Source organism: Carassius gibelio, chromosome A18, assembly GCF_023724105.1.
Source record: "Carassius gibelio isolate Cgi1373 ecotype wild population from Czech Republic chromosome A18, carGib1.2-hapl.c, whole genome shotgun sequence".
In the NCBI taxonomy this organism is placed as follows: domain Eukaryota; kingdom Metazoa; phylum Chordata; class Actinopteri; order Cypriniformes; family Cyprinidae; genus Carassius; species Carassius gibelio.
Genome location: NC_068388.1, coordinates 26,370,954 through 26,398,453, shown reverse-complemented (window position 1 = coordinate 26,398,453; position 27,500 = coordinate 26,370,954). Strand labels below are relative to the sequence as shown.

Here is a 27,500-nt window from a genome sequence, read left to right as displayed (position 1 = left end):
TTCTCTACATTAGACACAGAAATCTGACATAATGTCACTTCTTTTTCATTTCAAGTCTGTGTAAGGATGGAGTCGCCAAGTTGGGTTTTGTTAAATTATTGTAAAGTTTTGAATGAAGTGTTTTGTTTTGCAAAAGACCTGAGATGCTCAGATAACTGTGTGTGTGGATGTGTTATCTGTGTGTAGTGTTTGACAGAATGAGCCTTGTTTTTAAGATCGTGTCTAAGCAAAAGAAAAAAAACTATAATGTGATTTCTTTAGTGACTCCGTGTATAAACAATGCCTATTTAAAGAAAAGGCACATTAAGTAAAACAGGAAGTCATGATAACATCACTTCCTCCCTGATGGTCAGCAGTGGAGCGAGACAGCTGGAAATCAGTCCAGACAGAAGATCAGAGAGAGACTGATGTGGTTTATATCAGCGTGTGTGTGCATGTGTGTGTGTCAGTGTGTGTGTGTGTGTGTGTTTGCTGACAAACACTGAGCTGTAAAGTTTACAGCCAGACTCTCACATTCCCAGGATATCCATGTGTTTCTTCCACTTCTCTTAATTGCAGCTTTAAATTCCTGTTCTCCCTCTCAAACTCCTGACGACATTCAAACCTGCAGAGAAGTGTGTTGTTTCAGTTGCATCTCTCTCTCTCTCTCTCTCTCTGTCTCTCTCTTTCTCTCTCTCTCTCTCTGTCTCTCTGTGTGTGTGCGTGTGTGATGAAATGTCCGTGTTTAAGTGCCTGACTGTAACTGGACTCAACACTTACACCAGGGACTCTTTCTGTCATTACAGCAGAAATGCCCCTCATTTAATTCTCACAATCACATGAGGCATCAGCACACACACGTGCACTGATCATACACACACACACACACACACACACACACAGTCATGTAAATTCACAGAAGCTGGTCTCTCTCTGTAGGCCAGAGGCTATTCTTATAAAACTCACAGGTAAATTAGCAGGGAAATCATCATGAGGCTCATTCCTGCAGAACATGTTTTGTCAGCGTAATTCTTCCCAGTATCAGAGAGACATGTGGCTGCTGTTAGAGAATCACCAGAGGACTCTCAGAAATAAAATCAACACACAGTCTGTGGACAGAGACCTTTCAAAAAGTCACACCTCAAACTCTCACCTTTGTACTGAGATATACAAAAACCTTAAATCACGGTTCATTGAGATTATTATTTTTTATTCTGCTGGCCAATTGCAGCATTATACTGCAATCATTTAGAAATATATTGTAAACCATAAACTAAGCATTAAGTGAAAAAATTAATTGACTTGGAAATTGAACTAACCTTACATATGAAAATGTGTACTTGCATATATATTAACGTAGAAGGGAGAGGTTATTATGTGAGTCTATGGACGTCTGTAAGTGGACGTCTATGACATGTGGAGTCCCCCAAGGCTCGATTCTTGCACCGCTCTTGTTTAGCCTGTATATGCTCTCACTAAGTCAAATAATAAGAAAGAACCAAATTGCCTGTCACAGCTTTGCTACTAAACAAAGATGAAGTTTTCAAGTTGAATGCATACCTTGACTCTAGGGGTCAAACTACTAAAAATCAAGTCAGGAATCTTGGTGTGATTCTGGAGACAGACCTCAGTTTCAGTAGTCATGTCAAAGCAGTAACTAAATCAGCATACTATCATTTAAAAAACATTGCAAGAATTAGATGTTTAGTTTCCAGTAAAGACTTGGAGAAACTTGTTCAAGTCTTTATCAACAGCAGGGTGGACTATTGTAATGGGCTCCTCACCGGCCTTCCCAAAAAGACCATTAGACAGCTGCAGCTCATCCAGAACCAGAAGATCTGAGCATATCACACCAGTCCTCAGGTCCTTACACTGGCTTCCAGTTACATTTAGGATTGATTTTAAAGTACTTTTACTCGTTTATAAGTCACTAAATGACCTAGGACCGAAATATATTTCAGATATGTTCATTAATTTTAAATAAAAAAATTATCATTTTCTAAATTTCTTGTTTTATTTTTGTGATTATAATTTTACTTTCTTTTAGGTAAAGCACTTTGAATTTCCATTATGTATGAACTCTGCTATATAAATAAACTTGCCTTACCTAACAAAAGTTGAGCTTCTATTAAATAAGAGATATTTACACAAAATGCTTTTTTGATATAATTAAATAAATTAATTAAAATTAATACTTTTATTCATCAAGGATGCATTAAATTGAACAAAAGCAACAGTAAACACATTTATAATGTCTTAATAATTATTGCTCTTTCAAACTTTCTATTCATCTGTGAATCCTGAAAAATAAAAGATATCAGTTTCCACAAAAATATTCATCAGCACAACTGTGTTCAACATTGATAATAATCAGAAATGTTTCTTGAGCAGTAAATCATCATATTATTCTGATTTCTGAAGATCATGTGACACTGAAGACTGGAGGAATGATGCTGAAAATACAGCGGAGCATCACAGAAATACATTACACTTTAACACAGATTCACACAGAAAACAGATGTTTTAATTTGTTAAATTATTTGGTAAATAATTGCGTTTTTATTTTGATATGTCCTGATTTCTACAACTTTCTTAAGTTTCCAGGACACAAGTGTTTATTTTTCCCTCTTAGTCTTTGTGTTTTCATGCTCTCATGTTTATCTTTTTATTTCTCAACATAGTGAAGTTATAAACATAATTTCTTGAGGAGTATGCCCATGTAATCTTCCAATTACTATCCAAACAGCACTTATTGTGTACATACATGTTTTTACATTGTACTCATATTTATACCTGCATGTAATTACATCTGTAATTAATATCTGTAATTACATGTACATTTATAATTACACTATTGACCCATCCCTTACACCTTAACCCACCCTTGAACCTGTCCACACCACCAAACCTGTCCCCAACCTTATACCGTATCCCACCTCAATAGCAGCAAAAGTGTTTTGCAATACAACATGAACACAAAAGGTACATTTTACTTACTTTTTGATATAAGTACATAGTAGTTAAGGCCACTCAGTATAAAGTGGGACCAAAACAGCCACTTACCATTTCCGTTGTTAGTTCTTTTGGCATCCCTCCTCCTCCCCATCGCCTCCTTTTATGCATACTTATTTATTTATCTTTCTGTCCATTGCAGACATCAAGCCAGATCTGTTTACCACCAATGCTTAGATTATATTGGCACACAAACTCCTGAAATCATATCCCAGGAATCTTGTTATTTAATAAATCACATTCAGGTTCTTCAGCTCCAACTCTTCAGATCTACAGAGAAACATTAATGTGTGTTCATGCTCAGAGTATTTACAGTGTTTGCGTGTTTACATCAGTGTGCTGATTATTAACATCTGAGAGAATGCTTGTAAACATTGCCAGACGCTGCATTCCAGCAGTAAAACACACACACACACACACACACACACACACACACACACACACACACACACACACGCACGTACACGCACACACAAACACACACCCAGAGAGAGAAACATACACATTTTTAGTCCACTTAAAAGAAGTAACTTACAGGGACAGAAATATTATAGATCCAGTAAAATACAAGATCATGGATCAGTGGCACGCAACAGGTCTTCACAACAGGTCTCCTCCATACAGTATATGATATGCCTATGATAGAAGACAAAGACTTTGGTAGGCGTTTATCCCTCTTTCTGGACATCCCAAGCTGTTGAAGCCCTCTTACAGCGAACCTGTGTGTGTGTGTGTGTGTGTCCTCAGCTGCCAAATATAAAAACAAGTAATCTGTCTTGATAACCTATTTCTGAAATGGTATCTAGGAGTGGTTGATATTTAATGACTTTAGTCATGAAAGCTTTTTTCATACTAGAGTCAAAGTTGCATGCAACGTCGCAAACAAACACCTCTCTACACGCATTAATCACAACAACATCTGGTGTGTTAGCAGACAGATGAGAAAATATTTCAGAATTACTGTTGAGATACTGAAATATGGATGAATTTACGCAGGGATGTTTGTATATTCTTACTGAATGTGATAAATGGTTTGATATGTCTTTCACTATTCTGTTGTGGCGTGCTGTGTACATTCCTTTGTAAGCATGACAGCGTTCGGGATGTGTGGCAGTGTTTCTGTGATCTGTTCTGTAGTGTGATGTAGACTGTGAGGAACATGAGCTGTAGGAAACCAGATAGAAAGGTTGAGTCTAGTAGGAAGAACTTGTAATCTGGCTTCGACTGTGAAAATAACAACGTCCTCGCTGAGTGCAGTATTCTTGAGAAATGAGAGAGAAACAGCGTGATCAGCAGAGGGAAGACAAGTTTCCCCTGAAGGCACAGTCCAGTGTTGTTTTTGGTGATACTGATGTAAATCCATCGGGCACCTGCGGATGTTAGCGGGTGGCTTCATCCACCTTCAGTGAGGGGTCAGTGATGATGTCCTCTGAGATGTCCTCTGAGACCCTCAGCGTCCCAAAGTCAGACCAAGCCCACACCAGTGATACTCCAGTTCTTACACAGAGGTCATTCAGGTCTGGCCAGTCCGACCACAGACCAAAACCAACAGAGTGAGTGTCAGCCAAGGAAGTGGGACTCTGAGTCCCTGGCTAACGGCATCCTGCGTCTCTCTCTCTCTCTCTCTGAGAGTCTGAACGTCTGAGGATCTGATGCTCTGAGTGTCTGAAGGTCTGAGGATCTGAGGGTCTGATCGTCTGAGTGTCTGAGAGTCTTGCGCTCATGAATGGGCTCAGGCTGGATTTTCCCAGACTTGGAGGGTCTCACTGTGTGGCTCTGGATGTAGTTTGTGTAGTTGTGCTGTTCTCTCTCGTTTCATTACTGCATATTCCAATGCTGTTCCACTGCAATTAGCCTCTTAGTCACACTGCAACAGTGTATTTCTGTCTCTGTCCTCTGTTCTCTCCTCATCCCACTTCCATATCTCTCTCCTTATGTCCTTCATTCCTAATGGCTACTTTCTGACCATCTTTTCGCAACATTACAATTTCATATCTGCTTTCTTTCCCTTTATTATGATCTCTCTTCCTTTCTTGCTGTAAAAGAATAGAGTTCAGGAAAACATTTCCTTACACGGATGTGATGCTCTGAAGCTGAGAGGGATTAAAGGTGCTTATTCCATGTAGACCTTCGGTTAGGAATATTACTGAAATTTGGGATTACCATTAACCGACTGTCATTTTTAGCAATCAGCTACACCCTTTTTTTTTAGCAGAGTACTTATTACAGAAACAATATACTTTAAAAGAATACACTTAAGATTGAGAACTTATGATAAACTGAAGAATACTTTAATGTCATTATATCGAAACTTGACATATATTTAAATATATTTGTAATTACACATTTACAGTTTAGTAGATTTAAAATACATTAAATTTAAATAAATTACCAAATTAAAATTACAATCAAGTACTTTAGTACTTTCGTGCTTTAGTCAACACTTCAAAATGTGAACTTCTTTAAAACACAATAAAAGATTATTAAAACATTTTTTTTTAAATGTGTTTCAAAGTAAAACTTTTAATTTGACATTATTACAAAGTGCACTTTTTAAGAAAGTGTGTTTAGAAACAGTCATGAAAGTGTCTCTCTTTAAGCCACTTAGGTAGCCTTTTAATTCATTGATATTGTATTACCTACAGGCCGTTTCCTTACTCATAAAATCTGAAGTGTACTCAACACAATTAAGCACACTACCTTTTCACAAGCAGAATAAACCTTTTAAAAATCTGGAAAAAAGTTTTTGGTGTTACTGACACTGCTTTAAATTGGTTCAAGTCTTATCTATCAGATTGTAGGCAGTTTGTGTCCCTGGGTGGTTGCAGGTCCAATATTGGCTCAGTGCAGTTTGGTGTTCCACAGGGTTCAGATTTGAGTCCCTTACCTTTTAGTATATACATTTTTCCCCTTGGGCTATTTCTAAGATCCCTTGGTCTTAAGTTTCATTTTTACGCAGATGACATTCAAAACCTGGTGATAATTCACCTGTTGCCTTTCTTGAACATTGCATATTGGAGGTAAAAATATGGATGTCTCAAAATTTTCTTTTTCTCAACAGTGACAAGACTGAGGTTATGCTGATTGGTTAACCCCATCAAATACTTTAAGCTAGTATTTTAAACTTACAGATTATGGGTCTATTATGGAGTTTCAAGCAAAATAAAAAAATTTGGGGGTGATATTTGACTCAAACTTAACTTTTGATCCTCATGTTCAGAACACAGTTAAAGTATAATTTTTTCACCTTAGAAACATTGCAAGAGTGCGTCCCATGTTATCTTTTTCAGTGGCTGAAAAACTGATCAATACGTTTGTCTTTTCTCAAATGAACTTCTGTAATGCTTTGCTCGCGGTGGTCTCGAAATCTACTCTAAACAAATTGCAGTATGTTCAAAGAGCAGGTTCCAGGACAAGTGAGCACATCTCTCCTTGCACTGGCTTCCGATCAGGTTTCGCATTGATTTTAAAATTCTTATGCTTACCTACAAGGCCCTGCATGGTTTAGCTCCAATGTATTTTTTTGTAAGTTTTTTGTAAAGCGCTTTGAGATTTGTGATTGAGTGCTGTCTAAAGTGTCATATGTGCATTTGAGCACCACATGTTACGTCTGGAAGGCCACAGTTCCCATAGGCAGCACACATCTGTACAGTAAATGTATTTTAACACTCAGTCACAATCGCTTCAACACTGAGTGGGATCAGACCAGACCAGAACATACTCTTTATGACTGAACAAGAGCCGCGTACAAGCTGCGCTACAGAAAAGCGAATCCTTGTGCACAAAAGGTCAGGCGTGCAAACAAGTGTTAACCTGATGGTGATAGTGAGTGACGTGCAGGGGCTGGTGTTGTCACGGTAACCGTACAGTGAGTCAGCTGTTGATCCTACAGGTAAGTGTGTGTCAACACCGGATCATCGTGGGTCAAGACCTGGTCATCTTTCATCAGTTAGAGGTACTATGGGCTACTCAAAATAAAAGCACTTCAAACTATGTTTCCTCTTTCTTAAAATATTTATGGAATAAAAAAAAAAACTGATCATGACTGTAGAATGTATTTAGATAAAATGATTTTAGAATTAACAATTTAAAAAAATATATTTTATTTTTAATCATTTATAATTTTGAACAATGCAAATATTTCTAAAAACAATATTTCAATAAATGTATGTATTTTATTTAATTAATAAATTAATTATTTTGGATAATCTGTGATGGTAATGAAATGTTTTCACTATAGTTATTATAAATAATAACAAAACTAAACCTATTACAAAAGTTCCTTAAAAAAATAAAAATAAAGCTTAAATTTATTTAATCAACATTTCTTATTTTTTTGTATGTGTGTATGTGTCTGTGTGTGTATTTATAATTTATTTATATGTATGAAATAAAAAAATAATGAAAGCAAATATAATCTTTCATTTAAAAATGAATTTCTTAAAAACACTCCCCCTCACTGAAGAATCACTCACATACAACTTCACAAATGATCAAGACGGGATGAGCAATAATTTGACATAAGTGAGCTAAAATAAAACGCTCAGCTAAACACTCAGACATACTGTACGTGCCTCTTAAACTCTCATAATGGAAATAAGTCATGATATGCCGTAATATTTGCAAACACAAATCCAACCAAATGATCGCTCTGGATAGATGATTCACATTTGGTAACGGATGCTGTGTGAAAACAGACAAACTTAGGCTCCTGTGAGAGAGAATTCACATGCCCAAAGAGTCTCACACATACATATCAACACCTACAGCATGCTCTGGTCCAAACTCCCCCCCCCCCCACACACACACACACACCTCACGGCATCAGCACTGAGTCATGCACCGGGAACCTTAGGAAACTATCTCTCAGGTCCTCCGGATCCTGTTCACACTCGCTGCTTGACTTCCTCACCGACAAACACAAGTGAATAACTCACACATACATTTACTCTCATTCTGCTCATTGGAAAAAATGTGCCTTGACCTACATTTTTGCTCCAAAAACACACCCTGTAAATACAGCACACAGCAGTTCCCAGGTTAAATGAACACTAGAGGCAGTAAAAAAAACAAAAAAACTTTATTACTTTTCACACAAACTATGGGCAGATTACCGATTAATAAAAACTGATCTTTTGCGCAGTTCCTTAAATATTACTATGTTTTGACTTTAGAACGCTTTTAACATGAATCAATAATACATTTTGATTTGTTTGCATCTGTGGCGAGTGAGGCGGGGCCGAGAGGCGTGGGAACGAGGAGTGAGGCCAGGTGTAGTGATTGGAGATGAGCTACACCTGCGCCCCACCGCCAGTATCGAGTCCCACGTAGGAGATGGAAGGATATAAAACTGGAGTGACGACCGTGAAGGACGAGAGAGGACCAGGCCTGGGACATTATTTTATGTTTGCTTTTTATTTGTGCGCGTCAGTCGCCGTGAGGGGCTGACGCACTGTTTTGTGTTTAATTTTGAATATTAAAACGTTTTTGATTGTGCGCCGGTTCCCGCCTCCTTCTTCCCGATGATTAAGAAGTTTTATCGTTACAGCATCAAACATCCAGCTCCATATATTAGGCTTTTCTGATGAAGTAAACTTGCTCTGCAGTGCACCCGGTACAGCACTGCACAGCATTGACTCAGCTACGCGTCCCACGGAACACAAGTCATGATAAAAGACTGGTAGAAGCAAGATAATATGAAATTGCCTCAGCAAATGTGTTCTTTTCTTATGTTTGCTTCGGTTAGGTTTAGTGTAGGCATTATTTTCACAAGTCAAACAGTGCCACTCGCCGTACTTTTCCATTCTGAACTGCTGCAATGAATACAACAACCAAGGTAATAACATGTTGTCAGTTTGCGCCACTCACTGGACATTGGACACGTCCCCAAACGTTCAAGAAGCATAATATCATTCCACAGAAATGATGCAACAGGCATGTTTTTATAATGAGTCTGGGTTGTGATCTGTGCTTGTTAAAGCAAGTATCAGAAACTCTTAGACCTAGTAATAATAACACAAAAGACTAGACAGAAGAACTGTCAGTCACACTGGATCTAATGCTTTTTGGGCCAGTATTGTAGAAATAATATGGTTGGGTGACATGAGGCTCATTCAGAAGGCCTGAACTGCTGATACACTTAAAAAAACAATACTGTTGAGCAAAAACACTTCTCCATATGGATAATTTATAATAAATCTAAGGGAACAAGTTTAGAGAAACAGACTAAAACCAACACTTACAGCAGCATCGCTAAATGCCTCAATATGTATATTACACAATAGTAAAACAAAAAGAAACACATAATGAAGCGCTGTTGTCATGTACCTTCAGATGATGAGAGATTCATGACCTACGGGGACATTCTGCTGACGTCATGGCATCTTATGGCAAGTGATGTGAATTCCCAGTATTCAGGATAAACAGCCCGGGTTTGTTTTTGTTTTGTTTTTTGGGGGGGGGGGGTGTTCTTTGGTTACTGAAGGGATTGTAAAGGTGTGTCAAACTAAATGTCCAGCAGATCAAAAGATTCACCCTGAATGAAGCAAAGTATGGAGTGCCACAAGGATCTGTCTTAGGCCCTCTGCTCTTTTTCATTATACATGTTGTCCCTTGGTTATATTATTAGAAAATATTGGATTAGTTTCAATTGGCATGGTGATGATACTTAACTATACATTTTAACAAGACCAGATGAAATATTCTAAATGATCAAAGATAACAGAGTGTGTTAAAAATTTAAAAGATTGGATGACCAGTAATTTTGATTTGTATCAACGAATTGTATAATGAAAAGTGCTATAAAAATGTGAATTGATCTGAATTGAAGCTTGTTTGAGTTATCAAACAAATTACATGAAAGGTGTTAAATGGACATTATGGTTGCAAACCGCAGTGATGTCCACCCTGTAACTGTAGACCTGTTAGGGACGCTCATCTGCTTCCCTGTGTAGGGCTTTTCAGCCATCATATTGAAAGTGATTCAGCAGTTCATTGACTTCCGTTTAGTACCACAATATGTCCCTGTGCAAATTATCAGAATTGCATGATAGGACACGAAAAACTTCAGTGTCTCGCATCCAAGATGGCGCCGTTGTGTGTGGCTGACTGTCTGCTACCTGTTCTATTTGTGTTTATTTTGTTCGTCTTACTGGTCCAGGATGTTACTGCTATTTTGGTATATGATCGGCAAATGCTTATTAACATCAAAATCACTGTGGATATATCGGCAGGTAGAGAACGAGGAGGATCGTGTTCATACTCTCATCCAGATCTGTCTGCTGTGCCACGGGCGCTGTATCGGCTCTCAGTCCCCTGCACTTTTCCGCTGAAGAAGCGTAGAAGAAGACGTGGGAAACGCGGTGGGCGTTCTGTTAAACTCAAGGCAAAACTGTTGATGGAGTCTAGGTCTAATTTTGACTGTTGTGGCTGTGGCTTGTGGGACGATCATCGATTCTTTCACTGGCGCTCATTGGAGCCAGCATATGTATCGCTTCGGCAAATTGTTCCGACAATCATCACCAAACAACAACTTATACATACGACGCCATATCTCCGTAAAGGTAGGGGTGTAAATTTCCAAAACCTTCGACCACTGTGTTATGCATCACAGTCAGCAGCAGGTGACTCTTTATTAATCAAATTGGCACTGGTTAATGCGAGATCACTCTGCAGTAAGACATTTATTTTGAGAGATTTCCTTACATCGAAATCACTGGATGTTTTATTTGTGACTGAGACGTGGCTATCTACTGGTGACTTAAGTCCGTTTGCAGACCTTGTTCCCTCAGATTGTAAATTTATAAATTCTCCTCAGTCTACAGCCAGTCTAGCAACTGTATTCAAAAACAGCTTTCATTGTCGTCTAGTGGAAACTGAACTCTTTCAAAGTTTTGAACTGCAAACTTTTAATCTTAAATTGGATGAGCCAGTGTTTTGTGGGCTGATTTATCGGAGTTTTCTGAATTTTTAGGGGAAATATTATTGAAATTTGATAAGTTTCTAATTGTGGGGGATTTTAACATTCAAGTGTGTTGTCCAGCAGACCCTCTGGTGAAAGATTTGTTAAATCTCATTGACTCTTTTAATCTTGTGCAATCTGTAAATGTTCCTACACATGAGCATGGACACACACTGGATCTAGTTTTGTCATATGGCATTTCTGTATGTTATGTGGATGTTTGTGATGCTGTCTTTTCTGACCACAAACCAGTTATTTTTGGGGTTTTCTCTTCCATGCCAGACTGATAAACCTCTTCCAAGTGTACACCTATGTCGTAGGATAAATACTAGCGTCATTAACGAGTTCGCCACGATGTTTGAAAATAACTATAATGTGAATTATCCACTTTTATCCTTTTCAGATCCTTTGTCTTTTTTTTTCTTTTAATTCTGTATGCATAACTATTTTAGATAATATTGCACCCTTGAAGGTGAGGCGTGTAAAAACTAAGATAGAACCTTGGTTAAATGATAAAACACGTGCACTCAGACAAATCTGTAGGAGGGCAGAGCGTAAATGGCAGAAAGACAGACTCCAAGTGTCCTATGAAATATTAAGAGACTCTCTGCAAATATATCAAGGTGCTATTAGAACAGCAAAGGTACAGTATTTCTCCAACATAATTGAGAGAAACTATTTTAGACCAAGAGTACTATTTAGTACTATAAACTCTATTATAAATCCATCCAATGAAATTGTGCCGGATATGTCAATAGATATGTGTGAAAATTTCAAAAGTTTCTTTGTTGAAAAAATGGGAAAAAATAGGTCTCAAATTCCTTGGGCTACTTATGATATCACAGCTATACGACCTGTTCCTGTGGTGTTTTATCACTTTGATGCTCTTGATCTTCCTAGTTTGAAAAAAATAGTAGATCAGTTAAAGCCATCAGACTCCCCACTTGATATAGCCTCATCAAAGATAATCAAACAGGCTTTTGATACAGTTGGTCCTAGTGTTTTAAATATAATAAATAGCTGTTTGGTATCAGGATCTGTGCCTGATATTTTTAAACATGCTATGGTGCAGCCTTTAATTAAATATACTAGTCTGAACTCAAATGAGTTAAATAATTTTAGACCTATTTCAAAATTGTCATTTCTCTCAAAGATACTAGAGAAAGCAGTTCTTATTCAATTGGAATCTTTTTTAAATGAAAATTTGCTTTTTGAAGAATTTCAGTCTGGCTTTAGGAAACATCACAGTACAGAATCTGCACTTTTAAAAGTTCTTATGATGTTTTATTGACTGTAGATTCTGGAAAGGCAGCAGTTTTGGTGTTACTTGATTTGAGCGCGGCATTTGATACTATAGACCACGAGATTCTTCTCTCATGGCTAGAGAGGTTGGTAGGGATGCGGGGCGTTGTTTTAAATTGGTTTAAATCTTATTTAACAAACAGAAGTTTCTCAGTTACCATGGGGGAATTTACATCCTCGTCTGCCCCTCTTAAATGTGGGATACCTCAAGGGTCCATTTTGGGACCCATTTTGTTTTCATTATATATGCTTCCAATTGGTGCTATTTTTCAAAAACACAAAATATAATTTCACTGCTACGCTGATGATACACAGATATATATGCCTGTAAAAAAGGAAGATAATCATTCATTAGGGCCTCTTTTAACATGTCTGAATGATTTGAAAACTTGGCTGGCTGCAAATTTTCTGCATCTAAACGAAGGTAAAACTGATTGTTGTGTTTGCACCCTCTAATGTATCTGAGTCACCCTGGGTTGATCTAGGTTCTTTATCTATTTATAGTAAATCCATGGTGAATAACTTGGGGGTAATTTTTGATAACTCCCTAAAATTTGACAAACAAGTAAACGCTATTGTACGATCAAGCTTCTTTCAATTAAGGACCCTGACAAAGTCAAGTCATTTTTGTCATTTGAGGATCTAGAGAGAGTAATGCACGCAGACTACTGTAATGCTTTGTATGCAGGAATTAATCAGTCGACTTTGAGACGTTTGCAAATTGTTCAAAATGCCGCAGCTAGATTGCTGAAAGGATCTCGGAAGCGGAGCCATATTACTCCGATTTTATTTTCTTTACATTGGTTGCCTATCCGCTATAGAATTGATTTTAAGATTTTGTTGTTTGTTTTTAAATCTCTAAACGGCCTGGCACCATCCTATCTCTCAGATCTATTGCAGATATATTCTCCATCAAGATCACTTAGGTCCACTGACCAGAAAATGTTAATTTTCCCAAGGTCTAGACGCAAACTTTGGGGTGATCGTTCTTTTTCTGTGTTGGCACCGAAACTCTGGAATAGTCTGCCTTTGCATATTAGAACTGCCTCCACAGTGGTATCTTTTAAATCTTTCTTAAAAACTCATCTTTTTTTCTCTGGTTTTCCTGTCTAAATCAAATAGCTGAGTAAGTTTATTGTTTGTTTTATGAGAGTAGCTAGATATTTGTATAGTATTGTATGTTTGTATGTTTTCAAATTGTACAGCACATTGGTCAACTACCTGTTGTTTTTAACTGTGCTTTATAAATAAATTACCTTTCCTTACCTTACCTTGTTGTTATAATTATTATTTTATAAACCCTCGTGACAAAGCTTAATTGTATTGAATGTGTACTTGTAGTGTGTGTGTATATATATATATATATATATATATATATATATATATATATATATATATATATATATATATATAATAAAAAAATCTTTTTGCAGATAATCTAGTATTACTGAAATAATAATAATAATTTTAAATACACAACATGCAAATTTCAATAGAAATGACATTTAACCATATTTCAAAGACAATAGAACCAATTGCGCACTGAAGTCCTTCTTAAGTTCAACAAATTGCATTTAATATAAATTTAAACTATAACACCATACTATATGTGTTTCCTATGATGAAATCAATCCTGTATGATCTCTAAAACTAGTCTTAGATGGTAAAAACTGTAAAACTGGCGAAACGGTCCTCTCTTCTGTTTAAGACAGTTAGCTTTGCATTTCCAGCTGCCAGCAGTGTAGTCAAACTAAAGGCCTGCAAAGAACATACAAGTGTTGCAATGAAATAATTCAATAAACCAATAATGCATCCATCCACAGAGAGAAGTTTCACTATGACAATAATTGTGTTTTTATTCTTCAGACTGACCACAACACTCAACGCAATCCAGTAAAGATGACTTCATCCTGAATCCTAATGAGTCGCTGTGCCTTTGCGTGCACAGATCTGATGGGACCCAGAAACACACCCATAATCCCCCCACACACGCTGAACAACAGACTCACAGACATCAGCCACACAGCTCGGTTCAGTACTCCCACTGTCTGCATGTATGTGTGTGTGAGACCAGCGTTTCTGATCTGCAGGAGAAAAGAGCTTTATTCAGCCTCAAGACAAGAGTGCCAGCCAGCAGATCGCTCCTACTACACTTCCCTCTGGCTTGACATAATTTACAATGAATACAGAGCATCTGACCGTCTGATGTTTGCTCCAAACCTCATCCTCCATCTCTCTCAATAGTATCAGCTTGCAGGCGTGTAACCCAACCCAATCTTATCAGCTGCAGGCCAAGAAAACACAAGGCTGAATTCACCAGTCAAGAATGTGCAGCTGAGTGTGTGTGTGTGTGTGTGTGTGACTCCATACGGCTCCCCACCCGTTACACCAACATGTGTGAGAAGGTTTGTGCAAGACTAAAGTTAACTATCCTGTGCCTTATCTTTCAAATAGTTTTCCTCCAGTTTCTGCTTCATCTGCAGAGTCACGTATGAGGGACTGTTTGTTTGTCCAAACAATGGAGAATGCTTTGAAAACTATTGATGCAGTTCTGCTTGATGCCACTAGTGGAGCACACAATAACATAGGTCACATTTAAAGGGACAGTTCACATAAAAAACAACATTTTGTCATTATTCTCTCACCTGTATGCATGTCTTAATTAAAAAAAAAAGCACTAAAATCATGTTCTTTATTTATATGGAGAAAAAGAAAGAAAGTGCAAAAATGCATGTTTGCAGTAAAAAAAAAAAAAAAAAAAAATTATATATATATATATAGTACAGACCAAAAGTTTGGAAACAATACTATTTTTTTATGTTTTTGAAAGAAGTTTCTTCTGCTCATCAAGCCTGCATTTATTTGATCATAGATATATATAGATATTTTTTTTAATTAAACTCTTTAACAATGTTGATCATGACATTGGTTTGTTTTGTCATTTAAATTGTAATTTAAAACTCAAAATTTCTGTTAACTTATTATTATTATGATTTAATTATGTTTGAGTAAGTAAAATTATATGATTATATATATATATATATATATATATATATATATATATATATATATATATATATATATATATGTATATATATATATATATATATATATATATATATATATATACATATATATACATATATATATATATATACATATATATATATATACATATATATATATATACATATATATATATATATATATATATATATATATATATACATACACACACACACACACACACACACACACACACACTACCTTTAGATAAGGATTAGATGAATAATGGAGAGGCAGCACGAACATGTCTCTAGTGTCACATTAAGATTTGACATGTTTCTGATGCAGAATCGTCGGAGGCTCTTTCCTGTGAGAAGAAGCATAAAGGAAACTCATTCCTGCAGCTGTTCTGTGTGTTTCTGAAGCTCTCGCTGCTTTATAAATCCTGTGTGTTTGTGGAATGACTTTAATAAGTTCTGTTTGTGTAAAAACCCTCAATGCACCAAAGACAGTCAATCACACTGCAGCCAAAAGAAGAAACTTCATTTAAACACAAGCAAAAAACAAGATCACAGACTCCTTATAACAGATGCAAAGCCCAGGACCACAATCAAGCAAAGACACAACACAGATTCCAGGAGATATTACAGTCATGAACGCAGCCGACGTGATCTATAACAGACTGATTTCTTTATCATTCAGAAGGAAATCTCAGAAACATGTCTGCCTTTACTCACTGTCTGTATCCATGAACATCACACTGAATTACACTAACAACAACAAGAAACAAACTTATATGGCTGTTGTCATAAAAATTAAAGTGAATGAAACTGTTTATATGCTGAGCAACAACACATCAGCTGAAATATATAGCTTTTATTAATAATGTGCATGTTTTTTTTTTTGGTTTTTTTTGTACGGCCGTCCATTCATGTTTATTTCAGTTTTAGTTTTAGTTATTTTACTACATCAAGTTAAATGGAAAAAGAAAAAGAGAGAAAAAAAGTTTCTTCTCTCTCTCTAACTGTTATTGTTACTACAATCATCTCTTCTGTTTTTATATAGTTTTAGATAGTTAAATTAAACCTGTATGTGCAAAATGAATGCTTTATTTTGAGTTAATTTCACAATTTCACGTATTTTTTAAATCATGTTGGCTTACATAAAGACTCGAGGTCACATGACCAGCTGAATCATGATGCCAGCGATCGCTTCTGTGAATGAACACTTTAACAGTGCATTTGCATCATGCAACCAGTAATGATAAAGTTTTGCTTTTGCACAAATCAAAATTCATATTAATTCATCTGCAGTCTCTACAAGTCACAGACGCCGCTTTAAACAGCCATCTCACTCACTGTCTGCTTCTGCTCTGTTAGAAAATGGCAACGAGAAACAACAATCCACTGAGATGAGAGAATGGTGATGATCCTGCCAAACTTATGACTGTCTGGACTGCACATTGGTCTTTAATAGGACACATATGAGTCTGCAAACGCACACACATCAGCTCACGTCCTAATGTGAGCAGTCTGTTACTCTACTGTCCAGAACACATCACACATCTGCACTGAGGCCTTCAGGAGGCTCGCGCCAGGAGACTGAACTTCCTGTCAGGAGGAAGACGGGGTTTGAGGAGTAAATAAATGTAGATCAGTCGTATGAATGTATGCTAGTAAACGACCTCACAGTCTCATCGCACTTTACTGACGATTCCCAAACATTTCATGACTGCGTCTCCGAACAAAGACTGAGTCGGTCAGCAGTGAAGAAACACTACAATCATCATCAGCTAGCATGAGCTGTGCACACTCGCGCTTCTCTCCTCATTAGATGATCAGCAGCGTTACAGGTGTACCAGCTTTTCTTCTGTTCAACAGTGTTGGAAAATCTGGAGCGGAACGGATGTGTACAATTTTAATCATTCTGACCTGTATCTATTAAAATATATAAAATAATAGGTGATCAAACTAAATGGTATTATATTTTATTTTATTCAACCTAGTTTTTTAAGTATAGTGGCAAAAATATATAATATATTGATACACTATAAATCATGTTAAAAGTGTATGATAGTCATTATTTTATTTCCTTAGAAAAAAAAATATATACATAATAATCAGGACAATGAAGAAAAACTAAACAAAATTTAAGAGTACCGCTTAAAAATTAGGTGAAGATATCAATGAAATAAATGTTTTTTTTTAAGTTCAGTGTCTGCTCACATAATAAGAAAATTGTGTATTGTTTGTTTAAAAATACATCTTATATGTTTAAATTGATTTATGTTTTCCTAATGCATTAATTCCTCCGTGTTAATGTTTAAGTCACACTCAGTTTTATAAGCTGTTTCTCTCTGAACATCAGCACACTCACAATGACCTCTGACCCCAGGACACACACACACACACACACACACACATATGGAACAGAAGATAAGGCTGGGAAAGAGGAACGAGAGTGAGGAGGGTCTGAGTCTCAGCGGATCTGAACGGAGCACAGCTTCACTGTTAGTCACACTGCAAGACAGGAAGTCTCAGCTGGAACCACCCTTCCTTCCTGTGCAGAGCCTGGATCACAGGCAGCAGGTCACATGACACGGGCACACACACACACACACACGCACGCACGCGCACACACACACACACACACACACACAGAGAGAGAGAGAGTTCTGATGTTGTGAAATGCAAATCACAGATCATGCTTTGATAGATAAAACACTCAGCACAGAAAAAACAGGCAGAGACAGATAAAACAGAAAAAGCCTTTGGAAACCATTCCAGTGAAACGGCACGACACGCAGCGACACACAACCTATAGATGCACATGATTGTGCACAGTGTCGCAAGAGAAACACTTCCTCCTTTCTGGAACAACAGGAAACGACTCTCGCGTGATCTCCAAACTGCCAGCATGCAACCTGTGAACCTCCATTCCTTTACTTTAAAACAAGGCAAATAAAAGTGATGTTACTGCAACTCTAACACACTTCATATGAGTTTCTGAACTCAACCTCAGTAAAGATTGCACAAACTCACTGCAGCAGCAGGAAAACGCCTCTGTTTTTCTGTTTCGTCTTGTGTAAGCCTCCAGAAATGTTGCAAGAAAGTCTCCGCAGAGAGTTTGTAATCAAACCCCATTCCATGCCATAATCACATTTGGAGAAAACAAAAGAAAAAGCAGAAGTGAGTCAGGCTTTGTGCATACGGTGCGAGATGCAATCAGAGTTCACACCTGGCAGTGACGGCGTGCACCAGCTCCTGCTCCACACACACTCAGCTCCTGCTCCACACACACTCAGCTCCTGCTCCACACACACTCAGCTCCTGCTCCACACACACTCAGCTCCTGCTCCACACACACTCAGCTCCTGCTCCACACACACTCAACAGGGATGTGGTGAACCACGAGGTGTGGCCCCCATCCTCAGAAACACAACACAAGAACATGGACACACTTTATCATCCAGCACAGCTCCAAAGCTTCAGACTTTTTAAAATAATGGCAGAACTGGGAGATTATTATGCATTATACAAAATCTATTTGGCGGCTAAACTCTGGAATAACCTACCTAACATTGTTCGGGAGGCAGACACACTCTTGCAGTTTAAATCTAGATTAAAGACCCATCTCTTTAACCTGGCTTACACATAACATACTAATATGCTTTTAATATCCAAATCTGATTTTTAGGCTGCATTAATTAGGTAAACCAGAACCGGAACACTTCACATAACACCCGATGTACTTGCTACATCATTAGAAGAATGGCATCTACGCTAATATTAGTCTGTTTCACTTCATCTACAGCGATATCATTGACTTGATTGCAAATAAATTCACAGACACTATTTAAACTGAACAGAGATGACATCACTGAATTCAATGATGAACTGCCTTTAACTATCATTCTGCATTATTTCTAATGAATGTTGTTCAGTGCTTTGACGCAATGTATTTTGTTTAAAGCGCTATATAAATAAAGATGACTTGATGGTGGTTATGACTTTGATGACGTTCTTCTGTGAAACACAGTTTGTTCATTCACTGGAAGTCAGTGTGGGATATGAGCAACTACTTCTGTATTCTGTAAAACAGGTCGAGTTGCTTCTACTTCAATTCTTATGTATGTGGATGCCTTCAAAGGACATAGCAAAGATGTTATGCGATGCAGCACATGCAGACTGATAACTAATTTATCTAACTGACATCTAGATTTTTATTTTAGTTTCAAATTATGGAACGACACGATTGAACGGTGACACAATGATCTCTGAAATATCTATGGGAGCCTTTTTTAGAGATTGAATTGATGTCAAACAACGAGGTTCACCTCACTTCAACGGCCCACTTTACTCATCCTGATAACTAACACGAGCAATGACATCCCTGTGACGTGTGACGTGTTTCACTGTGAGACTGAAGACGAGCGAGAACACAGACGGAGGAAGAGGAAGCGTTTAATGACCCTACAGGACGCAGGCCTCTCTTTCCCAGCCGCTTAACATTTACACTGACAGACTCACAGACAACAAACGTCTGCTTCAGAGAAACGTTCTCCCGGAGGATCTGGACGTGACGGGAGGTTTACAGGAGCTCTGTGGTGTAAACACAGGCGTTAGCTGAAGCAGAGCGACTGCTGAACGTGTGACTGAAGAGACGGCACAGGAAAGAGACGCTCGGTTATCTGTTACCTACTTTCCTGGCATGAAAACTTCCTTTTACATTGAAGCCTGCATAACAAACAAGCAGCTGTCAATCATGACGTCAATGACAGTGACACTAGTGGAATCAGCTGAATTTCACATAGTAGAACTGAGCAGAGACTGTTTGGAGTCATACATCATCCATTCATCTCATACCTGAAGTTCTGATGCACAGAGCCTTTGTCCAGAGAAACTATGACTGACCAGACAACATTTCAGCAGCGCTGGCCTTTACACAGCTGGGTTACTGTGCCATACAAAGCTTTCACTGATCAATATCTTAAAGATACTCAGTAAACGGCTGTTTGATTACCGTACTTTATCTGATTTAAAGTTAAAAACCATTGTTTTGACACAAAAATCACGTTTAACACTGAGGGCCAAAAATCTGGGACCACTGCTGAAAATGTGTGAAAAAAGTGAATATGTTAAATATTAATTTAATATGATCAGTTACATTAACAGTATGAATCATAAAAGAATTACCACCCAACAAGATTTGAGAATAATCAGAAAAATAGGAAACACACACACACATACACACATTATATATAGATATCATTTAAGTCAGAATTTTTGGTGTGGCACAAATATAAATCCTTAATATAATTGTTATGCCACACCTCTGCAATAAGAGAATTCCCAGTGTGGTCTCGGAGTGTTTGACGTGTTTGTGTGTGAAACACAGCCAAGAGAAAGGAAAACCAACACATCCACAGATAAGCAGCAACTCTCCCAGTTTCAGTTTGTCTTTGTCCCATTTTTTTGTTCACCATTAAGGAACGCATTTGGCTCCTCTCAATTCACAAAATGAATAACACAGATCATCGCAGGCCTGCAGCGGTGGACATACTCTATCAGCATCACGTGAGAGAGCAGATCTCGGAGGTGAGCGTTCGTCTCTGCTCACACAAGCCCAGGCAGGAATGACAACAATGACTGGAATCTGAGGGTTTTCCCAGACCCCGGCCGAACCACACCTTAGCATGAATGATTGAAACAGGGCTGTTTTCATGACTGGGTGAGCGTGTACGACACAGTTACACAGATAACGGGTTTCGATTATTAATGCAAAAGCAAATGTGTCATGTGACTTCAATTACAACACAGATGCAGCTGCTGTCACATGACCAGAGACACAGATACAGCATCAGTGAACTCTACAGACAACTGATGACATCTATCAAAGGGTCAGAGTTCACCTTTGACAGACAAACAAATAATAATAATAATAAAAATTACAGCAGTCAACCTTTTTGGAACTGATTAATAAAAATAAAAATAAAGTTATGACCAGTTTAGTAGAAATCAGTAAAGACTCCTTAAGGAGTTAAAACAAATAAAAGTCTGTCTTTACCGATACTGAACAGAATAAAAGTAAAAACCATGAAAAAAGGGTTGAAATAAAATAAGTTACTTGAAATAGAAATAGAAAAAATTCTGTATTAACATTTCTCATTAAGTTTAACTTGATGTACTAAATAATAATAATAATAAAATAATAATAAAATGACAAGCCAATTAATAAAATGTAAATGAACATGAAAAAAAATAATAATAATATATATATATATATATATATATATATATAAACAAACAAACAAACATAGTTATCTCAATGATACTAAAATAAGATAATGGGCATAATGGACAATATTCCCTCATTAACAAAAACCTGTGCATTAGTCTGGACCAATAAACCAATAACAATATTATTTCATGTGACCGTTCACCCAAAAATGAAACCGTTGCTGGTCCCCATTGACTTCCACAGAACTTTCCTCCATAATATGGAAGTCACTGGCTACCAGCAACTGTTTGCTTTCCAACAGTCTTCAAAATATCTTTGTGTGTGTGTGTGTGTGTGTGTGTGAGTGTGTGTGAGTGTATAACTGAAAAAAATAAACTCATTCAGGTTAGGAACAATATGAGGTTGAGGCATCAACGCCAGCTGGCCACACATCAGCTGACGAGCACTTCCTGTCAGTCACAGAGAGCAAAAAAACAAAACCAGGCTTCACATGCTGGCTGACTGTTGAGGAAGTGAAACCTTCACAATCGAGAGATGCTGAAGACAAAGAGAAAGGAGAATAACCTTCCACTTCCTCTCTGAGCGAGAGCTTTAAACATGTCGACACACATGATCAATAATAAAGTTATTTAGGCCCGTCAATGGAAACTGTCACACACTGAGTGATCAGTAATAGTTATTAAAGTTAGGACGTCTTTGGAAAATATTTATTCTGCATTCACACACCCTTGTGTTGTTCCAAACCTGTATGAATTTCTTTCATCTATTGAACATAGAATCTATTTTAATTAATATGGATGAGGAAACACTCGACGGTAGCCATTGAATTCCACAGTATGAAAAAAATCCAATGGAAGTCAATGGGGACCAGCGGCTGTTTGGTTCCCAACATTCTCCTAAATATTTCGGTTTGTGTTTAGCAGCTGAAAGAAACTGATACAGGTTAGGAACAGCTTGACGGAGAGTAAATGATGATCATTTTAATTCTGGGAAATACTGTCTCTTTAAAAATGTTGAGACGTATCAAAAATCTGCAGATTAAAGGTAAGGGACGGTTCACTTAAATTCTGTCATTACTCCCCACCTCTGATCTTTCCAAACCTGTTTGACTGTTTCTGTGGAACATATATAAAGACATTTGGAAAAACCACATTTTTCAAAACATCTTTAGTGTTTCGTTGAATAAAGTCAGTCATACGGGTTTGAAACAACATGGGAACTGGTTTTGGGTAGAGCTCTCTTTAACAGTGCATGCTGACCAACAAAGTGCTAAAACTTCACAAATCAAGCACTTTTTAAACACAAAGTGGCAAAACCATCTAAAAATACCCAACTCCACCCAGCTAGACGACCAGTGACTCCTCAGAGACGACGCGATTACCTTCAGCTCCTGCGGTTTGACTGAAAAATGCAGTATTACCCTTAAAACCCAACACTTAGCCATTTGGGAAGCAGAGGAACACGTCACACATGTATAATTATGCACAGCGGCCTACGCCTGATGCCAAAGCATGTGCTATTCTGAACCTTGAGCAAACATCTGTTTGACACGCAGCCGCCGCGAGTGTCTCGAAGTCATCGTGCGTCCAGAGAAGAACACAGAGAGGAACGTGAGTCACATGATGCGACTGTAAGCATGTGTTTACAGCATCATCAGCATCACACACACATCACCTGAGAGCAGCTCAAATGAAAGGAGGGAAACAAACACCTTGTTTTTTTTTTTTAGAAATGCATGTATTAAAAGTCTCTTTCAAACAATCAGACAGCTGTTAAAATGCTAGTCTGGAATTACACGTACAATCGGATTAGAATTTCAATGGTACATCACATTTGTTAAAAACAAAATAACAAAAGATCTGATGGTTTGGGGGCGTCAGTACCTGTGTTGGAGAAAAGAAAGCCAAAGAGATTTTCACTCTAAACAAAGAAACAATAGGCCTTTAATCGCCGTTCACCCCGAAACGATTAGCGCGTGTAACAGTTAAGTCCTGTGTGGATCGCCGTGAACCCAGACTCTTGCAGGTTGGCACTAAACTCTTTTTGGAAGGCACTCGACGCGTAACCTCCGACGTCCTCGCGTCAAAACAGTGAAGTCCTGGTGCGCTCAGAGGGGAGTGGCGTCACCCGCCGAAGAACGGAAAGCAATACTGTGTATGATTCACAACAAGGGTTTCCAAGCCGCTTTAACCTCCCTCCTCCCTCCCTCCGCGTGTCTCAGGGTTCCACGTTTTTGGGGTTTAAGTTCCAGTTGCGAGTGCAAGACACTTGTGTTGACATCAATGGTGTGCTGCGATTCCTGAAGATTCCTGCAACACACCTCCACAATAAAATACAGAGAAAAAAACTGATTACTAGAGCTCGTCTGCGTGGAGAAGACAACACCACAGTGCCTCTGATTTCTGTCTATATATATATATCTATATGTATTTATATAATCCCAGGACATTCAAGTATTGTGTCATGTAAACACTGGTTTCAGTATTCTTTAGTTGTGTGCAAGACATGGAGGACACTGATACTGATGACCGTTAAAGTGACAGGTCAACCGAAAACCAAAGTTCTGTCATCTGTACAAGAAGAGCCTTTCTGCTCCACACTAACAGCTGTTTGGTTAGCAACATTCTTCGAAATATCTTCTTTTGTGTTCAGCTGAAGCAACTCGTACAATAGACGACAGCAGAACTCTCATTTCTGGGAGAACGGTCCCTTTAAGGCGACGGTTTCCCCAAAACTAAACGATCTGTCAGCCATTGATTCTTGATGAACGGTGACAGAACTTCGGTTTCCGGTGGATCTTCTCCTCTGCAGCGGAATCAAGCGATGTCTGTCTGTGGTGTGTTCTGTCCTCGTTCTCCGCTCGCGCGCGCACTCGCTCACTCACCATGGCAACAAACGCGCAGGAGAACCCAGGCGTCGCGCGCGGTTCTCAGAGGATCGCGCAGGACGCGCAGCACTGGTCATCTCCGCTCGGCGCCGACGCGTAGTTCATCTGCCGCACGATCTCCGCGAACAGCTCGTCCACGGAGCCTTTGTTTTTGGCCGAGGTCTCCATAAAGGGACAGTTCCAGTCGTCCGCCAGCGCCTTGCCCTCCCCGGAAGACACCTCCCTCTCGCCCTCCAGATCCACCTTGTTGCCCACCAGGATCATGGGCACGCGCTCGTAGCGCTTGACGCGGATGATCTGGTCGCGCATGGGCTTGATGTCCTGGAAGCTCTGCTGGTTGACCAGACTGTACACGAGGATGAAGCCCTGGCCGTTCTTGATGTACAGATCGCGCATAGAGGCGAACTGCTCGGTGCCCGCCGTGTCTAGGATCTCCAGCACCGACGGCGACGAGTCCACCTCGATCTCCTTGCGGTAGAAGTCCTCTATCGTCGGGTCGTACTTCTCGATGAAGGATCCGGTGACGAACTGCACGGTCAGGGCCGATTTTCCCACGCCGCCGGATCCCAACACGACCACTTTGTATTCTCTCATGGCTCTGAACGGACGGGCAGTGTCTCTCTCTCACTCCCTCTCTCTCTCGGGCACGCGCGATCTCTCGCTCTTCGTGCACCCGCGTCGAGCCGCCCTGCTGTTTTCAGTCCGCTGTTCTTCCGCTCGCCGCCGGTCTCCGGGATCGGGCGCGGCCGCTGCTGCCGTTCGGTGAGTGTTCTGCGGTGGGGATGGTCTTGCTTTCGACCGTGGCCCAGCATTAGAAGCGCATTCCGCCGGACCGTGTGCCGTGTCTGCGCTCCGGGAGCGATCAACGCGCCTCTCTCTCGCGCACACGCGCGCGCACTCTTCCTGCCCACCGGCCTCGGCGCGTCACCAGTGCAGCGGCTCTTAAAGGCGCAGTCACACCAAGCAGATTTCCTTACAGTCGACTCGCATTTATTCAAACAATACAGCTTCACATTAATAAACGGGAAGTATTGTTGCCAAATCCATCAAACAAATCCAACGTCAGCTGTAAAGCAGCTCTGCTGAAGACAACAACAGTGACATTATTCAGATGGGCTCGGTGTTATTGTCACATGACTTCCCTCTGCAGGACACACAATGCTCAACTGCTCGCTCTTTTTTAATGCAATGCCACTGACTGAAGATGAACAGCCAAGGAAGCCAGTTTCCACCGGGAAATAAAACACAATAAAAATACAGATTTTTTTTTCTCACACTTCTTAGAAAATAGTCACAGTTGTGAGATTTAAACTCTGAATTCTGACTTTTCTTTCTTGCAATTCAAAGTGTACATATATCGTTTTCCCCCACCATAAAGAAAAAGAGAATTGTGACTTTTAATTTCACAATTCTGACGTTTTTTTCTGAGAATTTCAAGTGAATTCAGATTTTTTTTTCTAAGAATTTTGATTGCAAAGAAAAAATGTCTAAATGATGAGATAAAAAGTAGATTTTTTTAATCCCAGATACAAAAACAGGCTTCCATAGTTAGAAACAAAGAATATGCTAAAAAAGTAAGCTATCACATTACTTCAGAAAACTTGTAAAACATTGCATGAGACACGTGGACTACATTGATAAAACTTCTAGAGTGGTTTTACATGAACTTGAACCCTGACATTATAAGTCACAATTCATATTTGTATATATATATATATATATATATATATATATATATATATATATATATATATATATATATAGTAACAAATTTTGTGCTGTGTGAAATAACTTAACTGAATGATGAGAGATTTGTGCACTGTCCCTTTAAGAGTGTTTTTAGAGCACACCACACACTCAGCTGATGAAGTGAGTCACGCTCGACTCTGACCAGAAAACATCCCTAAACTCATCTCATGCTGTTCTATTTCTGCTGAGAGTTTCAAAACAGACCTAGCGGCTCAGAACCAGAGTTTGGATACGTTTGAGATATCATGAGAGTTATGGTCTTAGATATTTGTGTTCAGATCCTGAAGGAAACCTCATTCACTCAGGAATTTCCTATAGACAGGTTTATTTATTTTATTTTTTTTTATAAAATATGGTCTGATTAAAATGATTTGAAGAGTTTTGTTCTACAATATGAATGACATGTATCTGTGTGTATTTATGCTGTAGAACACAGCTTGGAAGTCTCTTCACATAAAGTTCATCTCAATTACTCATAAATGAAAACCCCAGCTGAAACTCCATGAATCCGTCAGGTTTATGACTCTGTTATATTCAGTAATGCGTGTAAAGGAACTCTGTACCAGAATTGCAAAACGAAGATAAGGTTTCCAGAGTGTAACAGCAGAAGCAGCGTTTCAGCTTCCATTTTTCCACAGACTGAGCAGATTTGTTTGGACATGTCCTCTGAACACATCCGCACTGGGATATTCCCTGCGATGTGTAAGCTTTGAGAGAGATCTATAAGAGGAGAGACGCGAGTCACTTCCTGTTCTGAAGGTGTGTTACCTTTACCAGACAGGAAGCAGCTGATCGATGAGTGTCTGACTCGAACTGTGCTGATGGAGGATAAAACCTTCCCTGTCACCAACATAATCACCACTGTTATCATTTACCATAACTGATTACATGCTATCTGGATTACGTAATCAGATTCCATGAACAGTTCCTTTTTTTGTGATAACTTAATAATTCATTGATCCTCGCTAATTCTTATTCTTTATATAAATCTTTGAATTTTCCCATTTAAAATTAATTTTTGGCAAAGAAAGACAAAAGAGTGTCCGTACAGCATAAACAAATAAAATATATACACTTTTAAAAAATGTTTAAAATTATTTTAATAATTATATATATATATATATATATATATATATATATATATATATATATATATATATATATATATATATATATTTAATTATTTATTTTAATTTAACATTTTTATGATTTAATTAATGATTTCGAATTATGAACCCCTACAGTTCCTTCACAAACCTTAGTTTGGGAAATCCTGGCGTAATGTAATGGTTAAAATAAACCAAAAGTAATTTGATCAGGGTGAATTCATTTAATTAGAATGTTTATTAGTCATCTCAAAGGGGA

General features: G+C 38.4%; 1 protein-coding gene and 1 long non-coding RNA gene across 4 annotated transcripts in view; both read right to left on the bottom strand.

Annotated features, from left to right (window-relative positions):
• Positions 1 to 20,219, bottom strand: part of LOC127933816 (uncharacterized) — a 27,660-nt gene extending 7,441 nt beyond the window's left edge. For both annotated transcript variants that reach the window (XR_008147572.1, XR_008147571.1), the window contains exon 1: positions 18,497 to 20,219. This is a non-coding gene — a long non-coding RNA (uncharacterized LOC127933816). The remainder of the gene's footprint in view (positions 1 to 18,496) is intronic.
• A 3,334-nt stretch (positions 20,220 to 23,553) lies between these two features.
• On the bottom strand, positions 23,554 to 25,433 carry rap2b (RAP2B, member of RAS oncogene family). Of its 2 annotated transcripts, none has more exons than XM_052530827.1 (2): positions 24,384 to 25,433; positions 23,554 to 23,808 (listed from the first exon to the last, which is right to left on the bottom strand). In XM_052530827.1, the coding sequence occupies exon 1, from the start codon at positions 24,978 to 24,980 to the stop codon at positions 24,429 to 24,431; it is 552 nt and encodes a 183-aa protein (XP_052386787.1). In that variant the 5' UTR covers positions 24,981 to 25,433; the 3' UTR covers positions 23,554 to 23,808; positions 24,384 to 24,428. The 2 variants fall into 2 exon arrangements, with proteins under 2 accessions (XP_052386787.1, XP_052386786.1); XM_052530826.1 differs by having other exon boundaries at positions 23,554 to 23,819; positions 24,384 to 25,424.
• Positions 25,434 to 27,500: the final 2,067 nt, after the last annotated feature.